This window comes from Heliconius melpomene, unplaced genomic scaffold (assembly GCF_056956725.1).
Source record: "Heliconius melpomene rosina isolate 202511_hmr_F unplaced genomic scaffold, ASM5695672v1 ptg000031l, whole genome shotgun sequence".
NCBI classification, from domain to species: domain Eukaryota; kingdom Metazoa; phylum Arthropoda; class Insecta; order Lepidoptera; family Nymphalidae; genus Heliconius; species Heliconius melpomene.
The window spans coordinates 686354-711959 of NW_028181865.1; the positions used below are offsets into that span (position 1 = coordinate 686354).

Here is a 25606-nt window from a genome sequence, read left to right on the forward strand (position 1 = left end):
GAACGTTTTTGAATTCCTAACAATCAAGGGCAGGGCGTTCCATAAGTGACACGCAGCAATTGTAAATGAATCACTATAAAATGACGAGGAATGTTGTGGAATTTTTAGCGCTAGACTATAGTCGGATCGCAGACGTCGAGGATGTGAGCGGCCCAAAAATTCAAATCGTTCCTTTAGGTACGGAGGAGAAGTTGGATTGAACAGAATACAGTAAAGAAGATGAAGTATGTGAGTATTCCTACGAAGCCGGATAGGGAGCCACTTGAGCTTTTTTCGGAAGTCGGAAATGTGATCATATTTACGTAGACCAAATATGAATCGTATACACACATTTTGAAGACGCTCAAGCTTATTTAATTGCTCCTCTCTTAGATCAAGATAACAAAGATCAGCATAATCGAGAATCGGTAAAAGGAGAGTATTTGCTAACGCAATCTTGGTAGGTATAGGGAGAAAATTGCGTAACCGTTTAAGAGATCCCAGTGACGCAAACATCTTTCTGCTCACCTCACATAGCTGTGAGTCCCAAGACATGTTTTGATCCAAGATGATGCCCAGATCTTTCACAGATTTACTGTAAGGTATACTGACACCGTCAAGAAATACAGGTGGTAAATTCAATAAGTTAATTTTGGATATAAGTTTTCCACTACCAACTATAATGAGCTGCGTTTTTATCGGATTCAGTCGCAAACCAAATGATTTACTCCAAGCGCATATGTTCTCCAAGCTTTCATTTATTGCTTTTATGGCAAAGGGTAAATCCGGCAGTTTGGCTTGATGATAGATTTGGAGATCATCTGCATACAAATGGTAGAGAGAAGAAACGTGCTGAGAAATAGTATTAATAAATACAGAAAATAACAAAGGAGATAACACGCCACCCTGCGGGACGCCGGCTACTACAGGACACCAGTCAGAGTGTGAATCCTGAATTCGTATGCGTTGCCGACGCCCAGACAGGTAACTATGAAACCAGTCAATTGCGTTAGGAGATATGTTAAGTGACCTGAGAGTAGCGAGCATGATATCGAAATCTACAGAACCAAAGGCATTACTGAAGTCAAGCAAGACGAGGAGTGTAACCTGCTGTGTGTCCATGCCTTTTCGAATATCATCGGTTACTTTTACTAACGCAGTTGTCGTACTATGACCGGGACGGAAACCAGATTGCAAAGGATTCAGAAGGTTATGACAATAGAGGAACTGTGTGAGTTGAGATTGAACAAGACGCTCAAGGGCTTTGGACAGAAAAGGAAGGATTGAGATTGGACGAAAATCAGAGTAATCAATAGGATTATTTTTTTTGGGTATTGGGACGATTTGAGCTTCTTTCCAGGCAGAAGGAAATTGATTGGACATAATGGAATAATTAAATATGGAAGTAATTATAGGGCAAATGATGTCGAGGATGGGAATGATCATTTTACGACTAATGCAGTCAGCACCCACTGCATCAGAATTAATGGCTAGAATGGTCTTCTTAACATCACTTTCTGCAAATTGACTAAAGAAAAAACTTGGATGCCTAGGAGAGGATAGAGCATTGAGATTGTTGATTGTATTTAATTTCGATGTGTCATCAATAACACTAGAAGATGAGAAGTGCTTATTAAGTTCGTTGAAATTGATGTTATGAGGATTAATGTATTGTTGCGCTTTACCTACTCCTATGGATTTAAGAAAGTTCCATACTCTGTAAGAATCTTTTTCTTCAATCACAGATTTGTGTATGTGGCGTCGTTGATTATCTCTACACATCGTATTGCAGCGATTACGTGCTTTCTTGTAATTATTTTCGTTTTTAGCACTGGGATTAGTTTTAAATTTCAATTTGGCAGTGTTTTTTTTATGTTGCAGTTTTTTAATGTCGTCTGTTAACCAGGGAGCAGGAAGATGTTTCATTCGTACAGGACGGATAGGAGCATGGTGATCGTACAGTTTGATGACGAGGGAGTTGAACGCAGACAACTGATCATCAACTGAAGCATGACTTAGAGCGTTGGACCAGTCAATAGCAACTGTATCTTCACGTAAGCAATTAAAATCTATACCACCAAAATTACGCTGCAGAAGGATTCTTGATTTAGCTTTTGGGGGTTTAATTTTATACGCTAAGTAAATGAGATCGTGATAAGAGAATGCCAAAGCTGGATATTGACCATGTTTTTCAACGTGGTCAACAGAAGAAACCATAACTAAATCAAGCAATGAGGGAACGCAATTAGGGAAATTGTGAGTAGCAGATAGGGGAAGAATATGCAAATTGGCACTATTAACTAAGGATTTTAAGCGGAAAGAACGGAGATTGTTTTTTAATATACATGTATTAAAGTCTCCCATAATAATAGTATGGTCATATAACGGCTTGTTCTCTTCTAATAGGGTTTCAAATGATGAGAAATAATCAATCGTAAGGCAAGGGTTATAGTAGACCCCCAGGAGTAATTTTGTATGTGTAAAAAACACCTCAATGAAGAGATGTTCTGGGCCCGAGTTAGGTTGATGTTCGGATGTGTCTACTAAGTTAAAAGGAATATGCGAGCGTAAATAGATGGCAACGCCACCCCCAACTCGGCCTTTACGATCGTTACGGATCAGATGAAAACCCGGAAGAGAATAAGAAGCCGAAGATAAACACGATTTTAACCATGTCTCTGATATTAAAATTGCGTGTATATTTTTGTTATTAAAAGTAGCTAAGAAATCAGGGAAGTGTGCAGGAATACTCTGTGCGTTCAAATGAATGATATTAAAAGTTTTCGACTCGTACGAGAAGTTTGAATCTAAAGTTTCACTAAGTGACGGGATACTAAGAAAGCTGTCATTACTGCTCAATCCTTCAGAAGTAGTAGAGAAAGAGTTAAAAGAATCATCAAGCATTTAGTTGTATGAACCTAAGTGTATGTACTAATTAAAAAAAAGTTATACTATAAACAAAGCAAAAAAAGTGTATATAATAATAGTATAATAACTATATAAAATAATAATATAATAAATATATAAAATTATATGTATATATATATATAAAATAAAAAAATATATATAATAATAAAAATAAATAAATAGAAAAAGAACAATTAATTATATATAAAAAGCACAAAAATACATATATAGATATATACCTTTTCTTAGGTACTGATCACCAACCACCCGCCAGTTGCAAGGAGAAATAATTAAATAATATAAATAAATACACGGTTGTATAAACTGACAATCTTAAGAATGAAAAAAGAGAGAAAAAAAAGAATAATAATAATTAAATAACAAAGAATTAACAAGTAAATAGCTAAAATAAAACTTATAACTTACTTACAAAACATGAGAAAAGAATAGTCCTTCCATTTGCATAAAAGAAACATTAAGTAAATACATTAGGAAAAAAAAAAAAAAATAATAATAATAACAATGAAACCAAAATAGATTGCGCACAGTAACTCAATAAGAAAATAAATAAATTATAAGAATAATATTTGAATAACATGTTAATAGTATCAGACAAAAGCCATCTGTCTAATGCAAGTAATAACCTATAATATACTATATTGACTAACATAATATCATATAATGTCAGTTGCGCGTTACTTCATGACAGATCACATTGTAATATGTAAATAGCAAGTAGAAAGGCAAAGAAGTAAAATTAATAATCGTTACGTACAAAAGAAGAACTAAGGATAAAGTTAATTTATAAATAGAAAACTAATAGCGATCAAAAATAAAAAAGAAAGTAAATAACCTAATACTGATAATAATATTAATAAGTATTTAAGTGGTTAATTAATATTTTTTAACTACTCGCTTACACCGTTGCACTACAACTTTATTGACAGTGTTCTTTGAAGCCACACTCTCCTGCACCGCCGGCGGAGACTTTTCTGGAGCAACGGGTATAATCTGGAGATCGGCCATGCACTCCACTCGAAAACGCGAACCATTCGGTGCTATGACATTAATGATCCCATCACCACTCCAGCACTTCCCCACACCATAACGTCGTCGAGCAAGCATAAACACTTCGTGGCGAGTTTTCGTGAGAAATTCCGATATAGTGATGCCTGACCCCTTAAGCTTAGTTTTAGCAAACCAAATGCTGCGCCGTACCTGGGCATCCGAGAATTTTACCACGACGGGTCGAGGCTTATCATCGTGCGAGCGGCCCAACCGATACGCTGTTCTAATATTTGAAGTGGAGAAATTAGCCATATCGAGATTATTTGCCACGAAATTTACAACCAAAGTGCCAACATCTTCTGATTTATTCTCGGCTAAACCATGGATTAAAAGTGTTTTTCGCCGTCTGGACATCTCCATGCGATCGATGTCCCGATTGAGAAGTTCCACCTGTTTTTGCAAAGAACTCAGTGCAGTGTGAATAAAAGCCTTGAAGGAAGTGAAATCTGCAGCTAAAGTTGATACTGTTGCCGGTGATGCTGTTTTTCTTAGGTCCTGCTGAAACTCGTTCATTCTCACATTGAACATCTCTGCCATAGCCGTAATGGACTCTTTTAGAGCATCCATGGTGTACACGTAGTTATAGTGAAAAACTAAGAGTGTCGTTCCGTGTATATTAATAAGGATATCACTAGCGGTAGGTTAATTGGTATTACAAGCACATATAAGACTTAAAAAATACTTGTAAATATGTAAAAACTATAAATAAATAAAGAGCACTAAAAAATCAGCTGTTCACTTTATTCACGCCTACCCACATGTATCATGTATATTTTTCTTTTCTTCTGTTGTATAGTTTTCTTTTCATATTTCACTTCTGAAACCTAATTTCAGAAGTGGGATACCTATCTAAGTCCATCAGGCCAGATCCTTGTACCTTATAATTTTGTTATTTTTGTGAAAGCAAATAAAACACCAGTTTCATCATTTCTCTTTTCTTAAATTATTTATTGCTTATATAGAAATACAGTGTTAAATATGGGTGATACTGGAAGTAAATCACAAAACAAATCACGTCGACCGGACACGACACGTGGTCGCGGTTAGCGAGATAGGTTAAGTCATTTGAAAGCCATGTTACGGGACTAGGGCGCTAAGGGTGTCTCGAGCGCTCGCGCTGGTGCTTTCATGATGCTGTTGCAGGGCATTCATGCCGCCGCCGTGCCGCTACGAGGTGCTTCTGCTCCCACGACAAGTGACGCGTCCCCGCGCGTCTCTGCGTACCTCTGCTGGCGACGTGCGACGCGTTCCTGAGCGTCTTGGTGTACCTCGGTACGCCCACCGCTCGCGATGTGCGACGCTTACCTTCGGGCGTCTTGGTGTGCGTCTGCACACCCTCTGCTCGCAATGTGCGATGCGTCTGCGAGACTGCTCGCGATGCGCAACAAATTCCTGAGCGCCACTGCTCTCGATGCGGTCCCCGCGCATGTCTGCGCGCCTCTGATACTGATGCGCGACGCGTCCCCGCACGTGTATGCGCGCCTTTGCTCGCAATGCGCGACGCGTCTCTGTGTCTCCAGGTATCTGAGTGCCTCTACTGGTATGAGAGCATTACAATGCATTTCTTTGGAGATTAGACAAACTTGAAAAAGGTACACAAAATAATATTTCTTCTCATAATTCAACTTGTCATGCTAGTTTCTTAAAAACAAATTTAAATGATTATCTGGTAGATTTGATACTTTTCCCAAAGGTGCATTATCCGAAAGTATGGCTTCTGATACCTCATCACCTTCTCAATGTACTTCAGGGGTTACCAAGTTAGCCCGTAATCTTTCTGATGTAATATCTTCTTTAAATATTTGAATAATACAAAACTATTTTATATCAAACTTTGACTCTGTTATCAATGATATTGAGCTATAGTGTGAGGAGGTGGAGAGGGTTAGAAGTGCTAATAACTGGAATGATTCAGAATGTTTATCACATGACTCTGGGCGCCTTAAGGGTGATGTTCATGGTTGAATGAGTGAGTGAGTGATTACTGGTGATCATAGGTGGTTGATGTTTTATGCAGGCTGATTCTGAAGTGTCCTGTGGTTGTGCTTAGTGTGCTAGAGGAGAGACGGGTGCCAGTTTGCCTTGAGATGATTCTTGTCAATGTATATAGGGCTTAGTGAATTGAATTAGATTCTTGATATATGGCGTTTCGAGCATGCCAGTTGAGCATAATTCATAGTGACTAAAAAAAAAGGAAAGACAAGAGATTCATAGCTTAATAATTGGGCGTTCGTTACACAATTCTTTTAGATTGGAACAATTTTATGGTTGGTGAAGGGGGTGTGAGTAACATTGGATAAGGAAACCTAGAAATGGTAGCAGTATGACTTGTAACCTTTGTTTGTTTTGAAATGTTTGTTGTGTGAGGAAGAACCAATAAACTGTACCTTAGAGGGTGAGTAATACTGTTACTTTGTTGGCAGGAAATGGTTTTGTTCCCTTGGCTATTGATGAGTTCTCACCTGGAGCTGACTTGATAGTTGTTCCGCGATCTTGCATGCCTGTTCTAGTTATTTTGGATGCTGTTGTTATTATATGTAGAACGTGCATGCTGTTATGTACATTTGGCTTAAAGTTGTTTTTAAAAAAAATATATTTAGTCAATTAAAAAGAGATTTATTTGGTAATAATTTAAAACATATTGATTAAAGTCTCAATCATAAAACAAATAGAATTGAGTCACAGTGGAGATAGAAAAATGTGTGGCCGTTAGGAGAGTTTCAGGTAGACTATGTTTTATACTAATGACTTAATGCGTATATAGTATTGAAGTGATGCTGCAACGCTGCATATAAAGGTGCAAACCTTGTATATAACTTAGGATTTATTAAATTAAACAAATTAAGATAGATTTGAATAAATAAAGGCCCATCAGTTATTACCTAAGTGATTGACAAAAACGTAAATATCTTATAATAAAATTTGTTTTACAAATAGTAGGAAGTGAATTAAAAGCCATAACATACATAGACATTATTTCAGTTTCACATATAGGATTATTGATTACATCAAGTTCATTAAGATTACTACATATATAATTTTTGCTAAGACTAAGTTTACAACTATTACTTATATAACTGAGGATACAATATTTAGACTTACCTCTATTAATAGCTATATAAATAAGGTAAGTGACGGTAACTTCGTGATAGTACGTGGTTTCGTGAGTTTTGCTTCTGGCAAAAATAATAAGCAATTTAAGTATTATTTACGGAAACTATATATTGGTATATAATCTTTATACTTTCAACTGTCTAAAAACTAAGTAACAATATTTTAATGATAAAATTGAGCGTATAGCGACATTTTAAACGCAGAGTTGGCTACAAACTGCATTGTAACGTGTCTGCGATGCTTGCGACCGTAAGACTAGCGTAAGAATTTCTTAAGGTTGTAGAAAGACAAAGGTAAGTTATTCGAATAAAACATTGAATATATGCTTTTTTGTATTCTATAATAAAACATTTTATTGAAAAAAAAAATAGATGGAAGCATAAAATTCTTTTAAAATTGCAATAAATCGATTCACGAAATAGCAGACATTTTATTTATCAAGTGTCCGCTATTTCGTGTTACTACCGAATTAGGGAAATCTTAGATACTTTTTAATAAATTTATATTTATGTTATAAATAAGATAATTTAAATTTAAAGCTTAAAATCAGTTACTGTATTTATTAAAGTTTCTCGTGATCGAAATTCGGTATATGTTTTGTCCACTTAAATTTCTATATTACTATTTTAAAAGTAACCTGAATTGGTAATTTTAAGCTAAATTCGTATAGGTACTGCCAATGTAATTTTATTTTTTAATCAACCTTTATAATTTATTTTTGTTTATTTTATCGAATATACGTGGTAGTTAATGATTACTTTACATAATGTAAAAAATACTGAATAAACAGAACTGCGGAAGTTACTAAAATCAGTAACACGAAATAAGATCCCCTACATTTCATTATTTTCTCTAACTTCGTTACAAATAAATCTACGTAAAATCAGCACATTGACTTCTTTGTCTTTGTTAATAGTGTTTATCTTAGTCTTGTTATAAGTCTAAATAAAGATCTTTTTATTTTTTCAAGAATTTTTCAAGAATATAATAGGGGAATTGTGCTCAAGATGGCATACTATGATAAGATGACACACTACCAATATTGATGAAACTATTAGCGCTAAGTGCGATCTTGTGACGTTTTAGAGAGTGTCTGTAGATGCAGCTAGTGCTTAAATTCAGTATGGGTGAAAGTGAATGCAGATGGGCAAGTAATTCATGTTTTAGTTATTTTCAATTGCAACAAATTTATCTTTCGCTTTTGCTTGATGGTGAAAAGACATGTAAGATAAAGATTTTCTATTTGAACTAATTATAAATGTAAAATATGATTATTATATGACACAACTAACGCTAAAAGCGCATCCTGACCTATAAACTTTTGTCACAACGGTTAAAATTAAATTCATATATCTATTGGGTAAGATGACATACAAAACGTGAGTATAAGATGGCATACTATTTTACCCTTATAATTAGAATCGATGCATTTTTTACTTTACCTACAAAATGCCTGGCAATTACAAACGAATATATATTGGTAACAAGAAGACATGGATAAGGCTGCTAGAGCAAAGGCATTCAATAGCCGCAAGTGACGAAGCTTATTTCCCTTTTGGAAAAGGAAGTGACTGATAACGGAGTCCAACCTCATAAAATTTGCAACATGTATGAATCTGGCGTCAATACTGTTTAAAAGCCCCCCAGCAAAGAAGAAACTATTTATTTGTGAACTATGCTCGACAAATAATGATGGCATTTTTATGCCACATACTAAGTATGTCATTTTACCCTGTAGATATGTCGTCTTACACTGGTCGACCTAAGTGCGATTTTTGTTTGTTTTTATGATGTTTGAAAGATGATTGTTTTGAAACTAAAATAATTTCGTTGATTATTAAATATATAATAGCATACACAATATGCTGTTCTCAGATCACTTTATTTATTTGAAATATTTGTCTTCAAACAAAAAGTATGTCATCTTAAGCACAATTCCCCTATATACCTACTAAACACAAAACGCCGTACAAACTGGTTGCGAAAATATATAGTTCTATAAACTGGCATACCTAGCTTCAAAAAATTTAACTTGAATTTTGAGTTTTTTTATATATTTTTTATAAAAAAAATATATAAAAGTTCAAAAATGTAGTTTTTTTAAAACTGAGCTTATATAATTTGTAAATTATAAAAGTTGGGGCTACTCGTGGCGCAGGAGTACAAAGTGTGACTGTAAAACCGACTGGTTGTGGGTTCGATCCCCACTCCAGGAGATGAAAATAGGAATAGTATAGAAAATAGAAAATATTTATTTAAATTTATATTTCAGGCAAAGCGCGGCGTTGAGTTGTGCCACTTAACATGTTGTGACTCCGGAATTCCGCAGAAAGTGGGGAACGGAGTGTTTTAAAAACACTAGGTTCCTACCTATCTACCTGCCTACCTATCTACCTACTTACCTATCTACCTACCTACCTACCTAGGCCTATCCTGCTGTGTGCGGGATACAGCGTGAAGATGATTTAATTTGATTTGATTTTTTTTATAAAAGTTTTAATGTCGTTAAGCTGATCTACCTATTTTTTTTATTTACAAATTATTTACAATCAAAACCAATAAAGGTGTTAATTTTTTTTATTATAAAACCTCACTCGCGAGGTAAAAACTTGAGACCCGAAATAGGGGACACAAACTCACGAAGTTAGAAACAGAGCTAAATTTTATCACGAAGTAGGGTTCAAATTAGAGGTCCACAAATAAATTAATATAAAAATTAAGGTTAAGTTAAACCGCATAATTCACACATTAAATTACTGCCAAAAGACCCACTTTGATCACACTAAAATTTGCAAATTCATATAACCTTTAATAATGTATTTATAATAGTTTAAAGTTATGAGAGCCTTAAACTGCCGAACTCCCGTACATTTACCTTAATTAGCGGGAGGGATTATTGTAGCAAAAGATTTCTGTGTACTACTATTATGAGGTTAAGGAGTTTGAATATTTTTAAACAAATTAAAATGGGAAATTGAAACCAGAAGAATGTTTTTTTTTTTTTAATTTTAAAAGCTACATCCACGGGCGCATAGTTGCCCGTGCCTTTTTTTAATTTAAGAAAGTTTTTTTTTATGTGGCGTACTTAATTTTGGGACAATTTAAACTGTACTTATATCTAGAGCTTATACTAGAGGGGTTGGATGAGACCCCCCTACCGACAATCTTTTTTTTCTTCTTTTTTTAACATATATTATTATAGTACATTACATATATAATTGTCTTTTATATAATTATTTTATACATTTATATAGGTGTGGAATTTTAGATTTGGCCTGGCTTATGCAGAACGCCTTCAAATTTTCGCCCGTCCGCCCCGGGCCTCGAGTCCTGGGGGGGCCAATGGTGCAAATTCCCTTGATCAAATTGTAAATAAGCCTTTGAAAAGACGCATAGTATGTCCTTAAGAGGAAGTTTGAGGTTGGAGGGGGCCTCCAATAAACAATATAAGTACAAGGATTAGTGCAGCCTGTACCGGTAGTTTATTTATTTATTTATTTATATTCTTTATTGCACAAAAAAGATAAAAAAAATGTACAATAGGCGGGCTTAACGCTAACAAGCATTTTCTACCAGTCAACCTGTCATGTGGGAGAACAAAAAGTGTAGGCGTGCAAAAAAAAAAAAAAAGAATTAAAAATAAAATATCAATTTTGAAAATACATACAGATATATATAATAAATACAATATAATATATACAAACTAATAAAATATTATATATATATATATATACACAAAAATAAATATATATATATATATATATATATAAAAAAAAAATAGCTACATATATACAACAAACCATTATATACATTTAAATGAATAATAGTAATTTATAAATAAATAAAAAAATTATATAATTACATGTTTATTAAAAAAGGATTCTTTTACCCGGCGTTTGAATATTTTACGAGAGGGAGCTCTCCGAATAGGCTCGGGCAATTCATTCCAGAGTCGAACTCCTGCGACTGCAAAAGAGTTAGACATGTACCCAGAAGAATGATGAGGTGTTGACAGTAAAAGGTTTGATTGGGAACGTAAGGATTTATCATGCAAAGAGGAAAGGTAGGAAAAGTCGGAAGACAGATAGGTGGGGAAATTGGGATCAGAAAGGATGGAGTAAATTATAGAAAGGACCCTACATTTTCTGCGATCGGCTATCGAAAGCCAGCCAAGCTGCCTCCTACAAGATGATACACGGTCATACTTGCGCAGGTTATAAATGAAGCGTATGCAGGTGTTCAGTATCCGTTCGAGCTTGTTTAAGAGATCTTTATTCATATCCAAACAGCAAGCATCACCGTAATCAATAATAGGAAGCAGCAAGGTATTGACCAACTGTATTTTCGTTTGCACAGGTAAAAAATTCTTTAGGCGCATCATTGAGTGCAAAGAGGCGTAGATCTTACGCGATATATCGGCAACGTAATTGCTCCAAGTTAGCTTGTCATCAATAATTACACCTAGGTCTTTCACGGTGTTAGTAAAATTTATGATCGTGCCATTATACGTTAGGTTAGGCAACTTATTTTTTTCAAATTTAGCCAATTGTCTCGAACTGCCGACAATTATGGCCTGACATTTGTCAGGGTTAACATTAATGCCGTATTTGGAAGACCAAACTGAAATATGTCGGAGGTTAGCATTTAAAGAGTTTATAGCTCCAACAATATTTTCTACGCTAGAGTGCACATAAGGCTGCAAATCATCGGCGTAAAGATGGTATCGAGAAGTTATAATGGAAGTAATGGAGTTAATAAATATTGAAAAAAGAAGGGGAGATAGAATACCGCCTTGAGGAACACCAGCTGTCACATCATGCCAATCAGAAATAGTCTGGCCAACACGAACCGACTGCTGACGTCCCCGAAGATATGAGGAAAACTACTCTAAAGCCGTACTGGATACATTAGCATTGCATAACAGAGCAATAAGAAGCTCATGATCTACAACATTGAATGCGTTACTAAAATCAATTAAAATAAGCACTGTTAATTGCCTGTTTTCCATAGCAGATCTAATGTCTTCAGTAACTCTCAACAAAGCAGTAGTAGTGCTGTGTCCAGTTCTAAAACCGGACTGCAGTGGATTTAAAAAGTCACATTTTGAGAAATGGGTGGAAATCTGTTGGTGAACAGTGGATTCTAAAATTTTGGAAAGGAAAGGAAGAATTGAAATGGGACGAAAATGAGATGGTAGCGTAGGATTTGATATTTTTGGAAGTGGGAGAATAAATGCCTTTCGCCACCTCTCGGGAAACTGACTGGTGGATAGAGTTTACATTATATTAATTAAAATTACCTTTATCTTTCTAATGTCCATTTAGTTTGCATGTGGTTTTTTACTTCAAATTTCTAGAGTCTCCAGACCGACGTCATTTTATAAAAGTTTGCGTACTCACTAGCCTGAAAGTGGGGCCCTTCCAGAAGTAGCGCAAAATAAAGGTTCATCTTTGTCTGGGAGGACCATTGAGCCATCATCATCGGTTTGGGTGCTTATAAGGGATCTTAAAATAGTCCATAAATATTATATGTAAAATTTTAGCGTACTTTTTAAAATTGGTTTTGGAAATCAAATGGCAGTTGCTCTATTTAAAAACCGCCATCCGCCGCTTATACGGAACGCAACAACGTGTCAAGTACGAACACTGCTTAAAACGCTAGTACCCAGACAGAAATTTCGCTTTGCAACGTGGAATATTGGCTCTATAACCGGATGATGCAGAGAACTCGCAGATGTACTTATAAGACTTCGGGTTCAGTGCGGGACTTCGCTTTTCTCCAGGAAGCTTGCTAGAAGGGCAATAAGCCCCGCAATAACGGACAGGGTTACCGGCTTATATACACCGGGTCACCCTCATGTAAAAACGGTGTGGCAGTAGTTCTTTCTGAAGAGCTTCAGAACTGGCTTAATGGTATAAGGGTGCTGATTGAAGGCACAACTACAAACTAAATTAGTGCCTATGCGCCGCAGGCCGGCTGTGCCGTGTCCGAAAAAGAGTCATTCAATAAATAAATAAAAATAAATAAAAATATATTTATTTCAGTTTCACATTTTCTTTACCTGTGTGAAGTAATGAGACCAACCTATTAAGTTACTAGTAAAACTAGTACTTGTGTAAGGTGGCCCCGCTCTTCCTTAGCACTTCATACATTTGTGGAAATAAATATCTACACAATATGAATATATATCTAAGTTTAAACGTAACTTAATCTTAAATAACAATAAAAACAAAAATACAAGTAAAAATAAAAATACAAGTAAAAATACGGGCAAGACGATTCGTTTGAGGGTGCATGTATGTGGGTGTACATGTGAGAACGCGCGAGTGTGAATGCATGTGTGAGTGTGTGTGTGCGAATGTATATGTATGTGTGTGTGTAGGCATAAGTTTAGGTAGGTAGGTTTATGTATTAGAATCCATTAAGGCTTCTGTAGCGTCGTAATTCAATGATAATAACCAGGCTGTTAATATTTTCTTAAATTGATAAATACTCGTAGACAAAGGATTAACATTAATTTTTTTGTTTATTTTATTATATAAAAATCTAGACCGATTTGTAAATTGGCTATTGCCAAATTTTGTTCTCATGGAAGGAATATATGCAGTCACAATTCTTCTTTGATTGTGTAGTTTAGAGTTACTTGAGAAAGTGATGACTCTATGCACTTTTACAGTACTTTGGAGTATATATAGCTTTCGAACGGTTAGTAATTCACAGTAGTTGTATATTCTCTCAGTGGAGACTCTAAACGGCTTAAAAAACATTACTTTTAGCAAAGATCTCTGTACTCTTTCTAATTGAAGAAATTTTATTTTTGTTGCACCGCCCCATACGGAGATACAATATCCCAGTATCGATTGTGCTAAGGCAAGATATATTTGGATTAATAGTTTTTTAGTTGTTTATTATTATTTTATTATTTTTTATTTTAAATATCCAAATAAGCTTCCGAATTCTAGAACCAGTGAAGTCTATGTGTGGGTGCCAAGAAAGTCGTTGATCTAGCATAACACCAAGATATTTAGTTGTGGATACTCTACTCAGAGTTGACGGAGCACAATCACACAAATTAGAAGTATCATACAGACAATTATGCAACTCTATTTTGAAATCATTTTCAGGCTGAGTTTTACTATTTATAGTAAAACACATGTAATTTGTTTTATCTAAGTTAATAGTAAGTAAGTTAGATTTTAGCCAGGAAGATATATATGAAAGTCCCTTTTCTGCAAACAGCTTGACAGCGTTCCACGAGAAACCTGAAAAAACAATTGCAGTATCATCTGCATATGCAAAAATTCGACCACTATCAATCTTTAGACTCAATAAGTCGTTAATATAGACCAGAAACAATGTAGGCCCCAAGACGCTCCCTTGTGGAACACCAAAGCTTACAGAAGAATCACTACTTATGTAATCTCCTATTTTTACCCTTTGTTGTCTATTGCTTAAGTAGTCTTTAAACATCAGTAGCGCTGTGCCCCTAATTTCTATGTTTTCAAGCTTTTGCAATAGAATAGGGACAGATACAGTGTCAAAAGCTTTTTTGAGATCTAAAAAGACAGTTAAGCATTTTTGACCTTTATCAAGGACTTCAGTGATATGACAAGTCAGTGATAGAATTGCATCTTCAGTATTTTTATTACGTCTAAAACCATATTGGGAGCTGGAGATAATATGAAATTTTTCCATGTAACCCAGTAACCTGGAGTTCAGTATCTTTTCTATGATTTTAGCAATAGCTGGTAACACTGAGATAGGTCTATAATTACTTGTATCATTAGAGTCTCCGCCTTTGTAGACTGGGGTTAATATAGACTGTTTTAACAGGTAAGGAAAAGTTCCTAATTTAAAGCATAGATTTACTACACGCAGAAGGATGTTGACAGAAATATAATAAACTATGACGAAGTGAATAGTGCATTATCGCATATTCTTCGTTGGTTTGATGTTAATAATCTAATGTTAAATGCTAAAAAAACGAAATGCATCGAGTTTGCCTTACCAAATGTTAAAAAACATAATTTTAATGTAATAATTAAAGGAGAACCTCTTAATGTGTCGGAATCAGCTATTTTCTTAGGTTTTACTATAGATTCCAAACTCCAGTGAAACGCTCATCTGGAAACACTTGCAGATAAACTCAGCTCTGCCGCGTTCGCAATTGAGAAAGTAAGACAAATGACGGACGTTGAAACTGCCCGACTAGTCTACTTTAGCTACTTTCATAGTATTTTATCTTATGGAATGCTGTTATGGGGCAGTGCTTCAGATATCAATTCAATATTTATTCTCCAAAAAAGAGCCGTAAGATATATTTATAATCTAAGAGCTCGAGATTCTCTGCGAGACGTTTTCAAAGATGCAGGTATTATTACAGTTGCTTCTCAATTTCTATACTATAATATTCTCTTTGTCCGACAATATATACATTGTCATAGAAAAAATAGCGACAGTCATACGATAGAAACGAGAAATAAAGATAAGCTTGTTACACCAAGTTTTCGCCTCCAAAAAGTTAATAAATCCTTTATGGGTCTGAGAATACGTGTATATAATAAAATTCCGCAGTGTATTCTTAATTTGCCACATCCAAAATTTAAAATATCTGTAAAAAAAATTCTAACAAGTAAAGCTTATTCACTGTTCAAGAATATTTAGAGGATAAGCAAGTATGGAATTAATGTCTATTGAATGTCAGGCAGGACAGCTGCCAGCTAATGTAATAGTAAAATATACCATTGACTTTAAAAAGAGCAACTGTTGAGTTTCTTGCCGGCTCTTCTCAGCAGAACTGCCTTCCGAACCGGTGGTAGCTTTTTGTTGACATGTACATTCGACGATTCAAAAGTGCTTATAAAGTTTATTTGAATAAAGAATATTTTGAATTTGAATTTGAATTCCTGTAAGAATATACCCAACAATAAAAGCATCTCAGAATTTTCTTACAATCAAGTGTGAGTCTTACAAATTTTGATCCCATCTTTACAGACAACAAGTTTTTGCAATTTTTAACCTTACATCTGTATCCCAGCCGTCAGAATATTTGTTAGTATTTTGAATTTTCATAATACCATTACAATTAATTCTTCTGCATGATATTTCAGATATGTTAAGTCCATATCTTACCATAAACGGTATTGCCTTACTGTTGTCCGTAAAGATTTCGTGAAAAGGATTAAGCTCGAAGGTGTTTTCAAATCTAGATGAATACATTTATGGGTTAGGATTTTAAAAAAATTATACACGTTCAAAAACACCCTTACTCTGAAAACTCCACCCCTTCTTTCTAAGAGCAGGTCCAAATTTTAAAAAAATATGGATTTTCTATTATTTTTTTAGGGGTTAGTTTCTAAAGTAGCGCCTAAAATTGTATCATCATCATTCATCATCATCATCATCATCATCATCAATATATATAATTTTTTTATTTTTGAATTTCTAACCCCTAAGATTTAAAAAAAGTAGAAAACAACAAAAAGAATTGAGCATGTATTATCGCTTTAAATGTTTTGGTGTTTTAAATTTAATGTTTAAATATCTTTTTTAACCATTTTTATGTGTATTTTGTCTGTATTTGATGTCTTTTTTGCAACTTTAGATATTTACTGAGTTATTGTTGCTCAGAGTTAGAAAGAGAACACATAAAAATAGAAAAGAAGAAAGCATTAGACTGTGGAATTATACTTCAATAAATCCCGATTAAAACGGGATAGCTTTTCTAGTCATCATATTAATAAAAGGATTTCAAAATAATTTTTTAACCCCTCTTTAAAGAAAAAAATAAAAATTCATGAAATGTAAAAGTATCAATTATTGTTTTAAAATGTGCTAATTTTCCTTTAAACAGTTTTGAAATCAATTTTTTAGTCCGTTTTTAGATATCATTTGATATGTTTTGACAGTTTACATGAAGGTGTTTATAAATACAATGTTCTCAGTATTTTTTCTTTATTTCAATATGATTGAATGCGTTTGATACTTTTGAATTCAATATTTCCTTTTTTTAACTTTTTCTAAAAACAATCTCTGCATGAAGATGTTAAAATATTTTAAGTTATTCAATATTGACTCAAATTTAGTTGAATTTATCATTTTTCATGTTATTGCCTCATATTTAAACCAAAGAATCCAGAAGGTTAGTATAAATAATGTAAAATCATCTGGATCTCCTCTAAAGATGGGCGTTCCACAAGGATCCATTCTTGGTCCCCTTTTATTTCTTCTTTACATTAACGATCTACCTTTTTATGTGAAGAACCTATGTGATATTGTACTTTTCGCGGATGATACCTCTTTAATATTTAAGGTTGACAGAAATAAAATAAACTATGACGATGTGAATAGCGCATTATCGCATATTCTTCGTTGGTTTGATGTTAATAATCTAATGTTAAATGCTAAAAAAACTAAATGTATTGAGTTTGCTTTACAAAATGTTAAAAAAAATAATTTCAGTCTACTAATTAAAGGAGAAACTCTCAATTTGTCGGAATCAGCTATTTTCTTAGGTGTAACTATAGATTCCAAACTCCAGTGGAACGCTCATCTGGAAGCACTTGCGGATAAACTCAGCTCTGCCGCGTTTGCAATTAAAAAAGTAAGACAAATGACGGACGTTGACACTGCCCGATTAGTCTACTATAGCTATTTCCATAGTATTTTATCTTATGGAATGCTGCTATGGGGCAGTGCTTCAGACATAAATTCAATATTTATCCTCCAAAAAAGAGCCGTGAGATATATTTATAAACTAAGAGCGCGAGATTCTCTGCGAGATGTTTTCAAAGATGCAGGTATTCTTACAGTTGCTTCCCAATTTATATACTATAATATTCTCTTTGTCCGACAAAATATACATTATCATAGTAAACATAGTCAACATCATACGATAGAAACGAGAAATAAAGATAAGATTGTTACTACAAGTTTTCGCCTCCAAAAAGTTAATAAATCTTTTATGGGTCTGAGCATACGTGTATATAATAAAATTCCACAGTGTATTCTAGATTTGCCACTTCCAAAATTTAAAATATCAGTAAAAAAAATTCTAACAAGTAAAGCTTATTACACTGTTCAAGAATACTTAGAGGACAAACATGTATGGAATTAATGTCTATTGAATGTAATGCAGGATAGCTGCCAGCTAATGTAATAGATTGTACCATTGATTTTGAAAAGAGCAACTGTTGAGTTTCTTGCCGGCTCTTCTCAGCAGAACTGCCTTCCGAACCGGTGGTAGCTTTTTGTTCATATGTTCATTCGACGATTCAAAAGTGCTTATTATAAGTTTATTTGAATAAAGAATATTTTGAATTTGAATTTGAATTCCACTGTAGGAAGGATAGTGGAGCCATTGTGAAGGATATTGAAGATTTTGAGTAGGTTTTGGGCAACGTTGGACGGTAAAGGAAGTTCATCAGCAGTTGAGATTATGCTCACAAGAGTGTCAGTCAAAGCAATCAACAGATCCTTTGTAGATTCTGCTGAACTGTCAGAACCTTGATTAAGTGCACAACCATTAGGAAGGGATGAGGAACAACTGCTAATAATGGACTGGTGAGCTTGTCTATTGTATCCCTTTGCCATAGGAGCGTGGGGACGGGGAGCTTGGAAAACTGTTTTAGAATAGGATTTAGAGGAAGAAGCAGCAGGTCTGCTTTGTTGGGATTGGGAGTTCGTGAAAATAGGAGGTGAAAACATTTCCTTAGCAACATCTGCATAGGAACGTTGGACAGACGGAAACCGAGAGGATGCTTCCATATAGGAAATACACTCTTGCGACATAACCGACTTAATGTTCTGTTGTCTTACATACTCAGGGCACCCTTTATCAGTTGCAAAATGTTTAGCTGTGCAATGGATGCAGGTTGAATTTTCCTGCCGGAGGTCACATGCGTCACCAGTATGAGACTGGGAACACCTATAGCACCTTGGCTTTGATCTACACTGTGACTTAACATGACCAAAACGACAGCAATTAAGGCACTGGATTGTAGGATATTTATAAAGTTCAATATTAAGGACGGATTTATAGGAGAACACTCTTTCAGGCAATTGTTGACCACGTATAGTAATTACAACAGTTTGAGTTGGAACCCATGTAACTACACCCTCACTTACATTCTTCCGGTTCATTCGTCTTGCTTTTATAACTTCTCCGCACGCAGTAGGGAATATCAGTGAGCCAACAAACTCTTCCAAAGACCATTCAACGGGAATTCCTTTTACAATTCCCATCCTTGTAATATTAAATGTCGGGATTACACAAACATATTTACATAGACTAAGAACAAGATTATTCAAAAATCTATTTGCTGCATCAGCAGATGTAAATTGGACACTGATTTTATTGCGACCCACATTTTTAACTCCATCATTAACTATATCAGTGATTTTATTAGTATGGAGAAATTGACCAAATTTAATGGCTCTTAAAGAGGTCCCTGCAGACGGGTCAGGAGATTCCCTTGACACATACACGATAAAAGGACCTTTATCAGTACTTATATAAGATTTTGGGGCATCGGATAAGGCAGGGTGGGTCCATACATTCTGGATGGAAGGAGTGGCGGAGGATGGGTCTATAATAGTTTTTTTAATAATATCCTGGTTTGAGGATGTTTCCTCAACTTGCCTCTTTCTATTGATTACTTGAGCTGTAAAATTTACATTACCCCCCCCCAGGATCAGGGGGGTCAGGTGGAGGATCAGGATCCATCTTAAAATAAAATAACCAAACTATATACTAAAACTAATCTAAACTATAAGACAACACAACTACTTACTATTACCAATCACCTTGTTAGTATGGATCTATTTACACTATTATATATTGTTTCCACTATGTAAAATAAACATTTTCAATAGTACAAAAAGGAAATTTTCACGAACACGTGTGTCAAGCAAAACAAACGTCAGCGAAAAAAAACGTAACTTTTAATAATAAATGAAGACATTTTGACATTGACAGTGACATTGACACATTGCAGTACTATATTTGACAGTTGACATTTGTAGCACAGAAGTCTCCTAACTATATTGTTAGAAATAATGACCATAGAGGTTATATAAGGGCGACTCAAATTACTGGCTGGCACTTTTTAAGGCTGCCAATGGCGACCGAAAGAGGAGGATCGCTAACGTCACTCTGCCCAATGAATTCTTTAGAATCGGATATTGTTATTACACTGCTAGATAATTCCCTTTTAGTTGTTTAATAATTATTCGAAGCCTTGTTTTAATTCATTAACCTTCTCACTTTATTTAATATTTCCAATAGTTTCTTATAATATATATTTAGGTTTTAGGTTAGAAATTTATAAAAATAAACCAAAACAACAGATCATAAAGTTACCATTAGGTTTCAATTCAAATAAACATGTAAAAAGACTTAATTAAGGAACAAACTAATAATCTACACACATTAATAGCTAAAGTAAATAACTAAGTAAAGGTCACAGAATAATGACTCTACAAGCACCTACTAGTAGTAATTATCAGGGGGGGAAGGATGAGCTAGATGCCACCTGGTCGGTCAAGCTCAGCCAGGTGAGACCCTCGGTAGACCCGAGGGAGGCCCAGCTTAAGCGACCAGCGACCGAGGTGGCAGCTCAGGAGTCGGACTCGGGATCGGATTCAGGGGGAGGGAGGAGGTCCCTCGGAAGGCGTCGTACGTGGGACCTCCTCCAAATGAGGATGTACACGACGGAGCGCTTTTTATTATAGTGGGAATGGCAGAGATGGGCATCGACACCACTTGTACACTGACGCCCGGATTCTGAATTGAGAATTTGTTTATTTGAGAAGTTAAGAAAGTCTCAAACTGTACTCAACTGTTACTTAAGCATTTTTTTGTTTCTCATTTGATTTTTCTCAAACCTTTCTCAAACCATTCTCAATATTTGAGCATTTGACTAGTAGCGTGCTCAACTCATGCTTTTCAACGTATTTTGCGTTTCACAACTGAGCAAAACACGTTTGACAGTTCTCAAACCATACTTATGTCAGTGAAAAGCAAGGAACATATACTAGAAGAAGCGTAACTCCCATACAAAAAATTTTGCCAATAGCTTTACACGCTTATACTACTAGCGCCGCATTTTGTAGCACCAAACTTTTTCGGAAAAGCAGGAACATTCAAATTCAAAAGCATAATTACTAGTAGGCAGTATTGGGGTAATTTTAATTGCAATTAACAATTAAATATTAATAATAAAACATCTGTCTGTACGGAAATCAAAATTACCAATTAATTTTGATTGATCATAATAAACATTCAATTGTGATTTCCGTACAAACAAAATATGTTAAATTGTTATTTGTAAGTATAATATTATAAGAACATAAATATGTAAAAATGTTTTATTTTATATCAAACATTAATTACAAATGGCTGTTTCACATTTCTAATGATTTATTATACACTGAACTGGGAATTCTTCTCGAGGGGTCCTTCAGTTGCGGCCTGCAAATTTATATATAGTTGTATAAAGGAACAATAAGCCGTAATAACCACAGTAATGATTTGGTTAATTAATACAAGTTTGCTTTATGAAATCGATTTTTTAAAATAAACTTATAATTTATTCATTTTCTAAACAAATAAAATCTTTTTTATTGGTATGTACATGTTTTAAAAATACTTACGGGAGAGAATGTGAAGTTATTGCAACAAGACATCCAACTCTTCTGCTGCTATTGTTTCTGCTGGGTTGTCGATCATAGGGGACTTTTCCGCGCCATTGAGGACATCAGTGTGCAGAGCAGAGTGATTTGGTGCTATGAAAAAAATTACACGCGAATTTAATTAAACATTGAAATATATTATCAACTAACACAACATATTTGAAATTTAGATTATTAAACATCCAATTTAAAAATACTCTAAACACTTACTGCGGGAGTCCCCACTTCCAGGCTTAGTTATGCTTTAGAATGCTGGCTTAAATGTAAGCTGCAAGTAGCATAAGTATTAGTTCGTTATTATTTATTATTAACACAAGTATTATTATAATTATCATGTTCATTATTATTACATATACTTTTCTTAACCTTTAACTATGTACGTGATTTTTTTATAACACACATATGGACGTCGGGTCTGTCAGACCAGTGTATTTATTGGTCATATTCCGTCTGTTTTTTAAGGGAAGAAGACAATTTTATGTTTTAGTTTACATGAATAGCCTCAAATCAAGCAAAATGAATATAAATAAAATCGCTTTTTATTAAAGTTTACGCATCACAACGATTTAAGTAACTTAAAGTCATAATTTCAGTCTTTGGCCACATGGGATGACTCTTAAGAAAATAATACTATAAAAAAAGTTTTTAACAAAATATAAAGTCTAACAAATAAAAAAAATAAAGAAATTACATCTTATGTTATAAAACAAAAATTTTGACAACACCTCAAGATAAGGTATTATTGAACATCGATACACAATGGCTTTCAACATTGTAGGCTATATATCTTTGGGGGCAAAGTGTACATGTTTTTCAAGAACCCAAAGCTATTTTTTTTTAATTCATGTTCAATAAATGATAGATCAGATCGCGAAACGCGAGTCAAAGTCATTCTCAATTCTTAGAGTAGTTTAGTATACGGAACGCGTCTTTTTATTTGATAAAGTGCTATTTTCTTTATAAAATGTCGTCGTCCAATTCTTTTGTTTGATGTTGATTATAAAGTACCGATATTTTTGGCCCTGACGTGCTTGGTCGATTATTTTTTTCCATTTTATCATCAAATCATTCATGTATGGGAAACATGGACGTCGGGTCTGACAGACCCAGGCCCCGTTTAGAAAGTAAAATACTCACGTGTTTTGAACCCAGAGACACAACCACTGCTATCTACATTCATTTTGTCATTAATACGAAAGGTACTGAGCGACTTAGTGGCAGAGGTCACCGAAAAGTAGCCGATTTGTAGAATTCGTAGAACTAGATGGGTCTATCAGACCCAACGTCCATACTTAAAGGTTAACTATCCTTTAAGTAGTCATATCAAAACTAAATTTCCAGCATATATGGTTTATATTTGAATATTAATTATTTTCAATTGGAGCAAAGAAAAACTTGGCATTAATTTACATAAATCATAAAAGAATATTTTATTAAATATTATATATACATATATTTAACTATTTCCTAATCTTATTATTAATTTTATTTTCTTTTGGTAATTTCCCCGGGAGTTGTATCACAAATTGTACTCACATTTAAGGAATGGAATTTTAAAAATAATGTAAAACATAATAAAATACCTCTTCTCATGCTGTTGACTCTAAACCAATGTTTTTATGTCATCTTCACGTCTTGCTCTATTTCTCAAATTTTATATTTTTTTAAAAGTTAAGGTCCCTTGCTTTAGAAGGAATCTCTTTCATCTGTAAAAAAAGAATTCATTTAAAATTCATATTATTGCATGTTTGTTAGTTTCTACTGGTATTTTTTTATTTTCAACTAGGCTTTAATATTATAATTATAAAAAATAAAATAAATCAGCTTCTCACTGTATCCCACATACTGTGACTGTGTCTCACTGGTAAGACACTCCTTTGCCTAAGTAACACTAAATATAAGAGGCAGTTGAGGCGCAGCAGCACAAGGGTGTGACTGTAATGCGACAGTAGTGGGTTCAATCCCCACTTAAGGAAACAAAATATTCTGATAACTTATGCTTTTATTTCCTTGCTCTGGTGCAGCGCGGCATTGAGTTCCGCCACTCAACTCTTAATGCCTCCAGAACAAGAAAGGCAGAATGCCTAATATATATTTACAATGACAAAAAATAACTTTACCTAGTCTTCACCATTTATAGGTGAATAGGATGGCCCAATTATATCTGGCACAGCATATTATATGCTTAGGTTTGCCTTTCGCTTTTATAAAAACATGACATACTAACCACATAAGACTATTGGTAGTATAGGTAGTGTTTATAGTATAGTAATAGTGGGTGTAATGACTCCAAAAAAAGTCTTAGGCCAACAACATTTGACCCAAGTCTGTGCCCTGAAACATGAAATAAATTTAGGTGAAAAAACCATAAAATATAGAACTGTGCTACTTATAGATTTCTTTCAAAAACAAATAATTCCCTTCTGAAATTACTTTTAATGACCCTAACAGTAATGTTAACTGAACACGCATATTCTAACATTTACTGCTCTCTGATATTAACATTTTACATAATAGGTTTTTACTTAAATTTGGAAGTTGTGTTAGTATTGATTTAACAGCTACAAAACTTCAATCTAAACACTGGCTACCAAATGAATAAGGTAATTATAATGCTTGAAGGATAATAATAGAGTAATAAGAGTTTGATTTTTAAGTCCAAAATATATCATAAAATAATTTTCATTACTTGCTTTATAATATTTGTACACTTACTTCATAATATTTAGCTTTCCTGTTTTAAAACTATAAAAGACAATCGCCATATTGCCAGCACGTGTTTTAACAAACTCTTCAATATACTGACACGAAACCACTTAACTTAAAGTACATCTTTTCGTTAACTAAATTAAAAAATATTAATTCGTAATACACACAAGAATGTTAAAAATATCAAATGAGAAGATCAGCTAAATCACATGGTACAACAAGATTGACCGCCATGTTAATTAACCCAACCCAGATAACATTGTTGCCATTGACAAATATAACAAAATAAACAAAAAGTAACATGTGGAAAATTAAATTAATATTATAAAAGTCCAGTTTATTGTATAATTCTTTTTGTCTAATATTCTTCAGCAGATAAATTAAATTCATTATAATTAAGCAAACATGTATTTTTAATTCCACTTTAACAAAACACTAAGTACAAAATTGCAGCATTGTAATTTGTCTATTATGTCTAGAAATCTTGGTACAATATATATTTCTGTATAAAATATACAAATTATGGTTGGTACACAAAATTAAAATAGTAATGTGAAAGCAAGTTTGAATCTTGTAACATAGAAGCAGCCTGGGAGGGTCACGCCTAAACGTAACGTGGAATGAACTAATGCCAGTTCTAGCACCAACAGCCAAAAAATGTCTATGTGTGCAGGCAAAACTTTTCATATGGGAGTCGACCACAGAACACATTTACGACAGACAGACCCTGGTGAAAAGTTAAGCGTGCGACCGCGGCTACTTAAACTATTCTCAAATCTCTTTCTCGTAGTTTTGTGAGAAAATAAATTGTTTTTCGCGACGATATAATTTTATCTGGACTATATACGAAGTACAATCTATATTTTTAAGATAATGAGCGACAACGATACATCTTTGTCGTCTTTGGAGATGCCTCCACTGCGTCCACGCAGGCAACGACGCAGAATACCAAGAAATCGACCTGATTTCTTCACGGACTACAGTGAAGAAGTATTTAAGAGTCGCTTCCGATTCACCAAAACGTCAGTCACATTTATTCTGAACAAAATCAAGCCAAAGTTAGTGCGTAACATACAACGACGGGATTGCATTTCTCCTATGTTGCAGTTATTGATAGCTTTGCGATTTTATGCAACAG

At 34.2% G+C, this 25606-nt stretch overlaps 1 protein-coding gene across 1 annotated transcript; it reads right to left on the reverse strand.

Moving 5' to 3' along the window:
• Nucleotides 1–3429: 3429 nt before the first annotated feature.
• On the reverse strand, nt 3430–10789 carry LOC146526514 (uncharacterized). The gene is made up of 2 exons (XM_085207047.1): nt 9471–10789; nt 3430–9438 (listed from the first exon to the last, which is right to left on the reverse strand). The coding sequence occupies exon 2, from the start codon at nt 4519–4521 to the stop codon at nt 3781–3783; it is 741 nt and encodes a 246-aa protein (XP_085063173.1). The 5' UTR covers nt 4522–9438; nt 9471–10789; the 3' UTR covers nt 3430–3780.
• Between the last annotated feature and the right edge of the window lie 14817 nt (nt 10790–25606).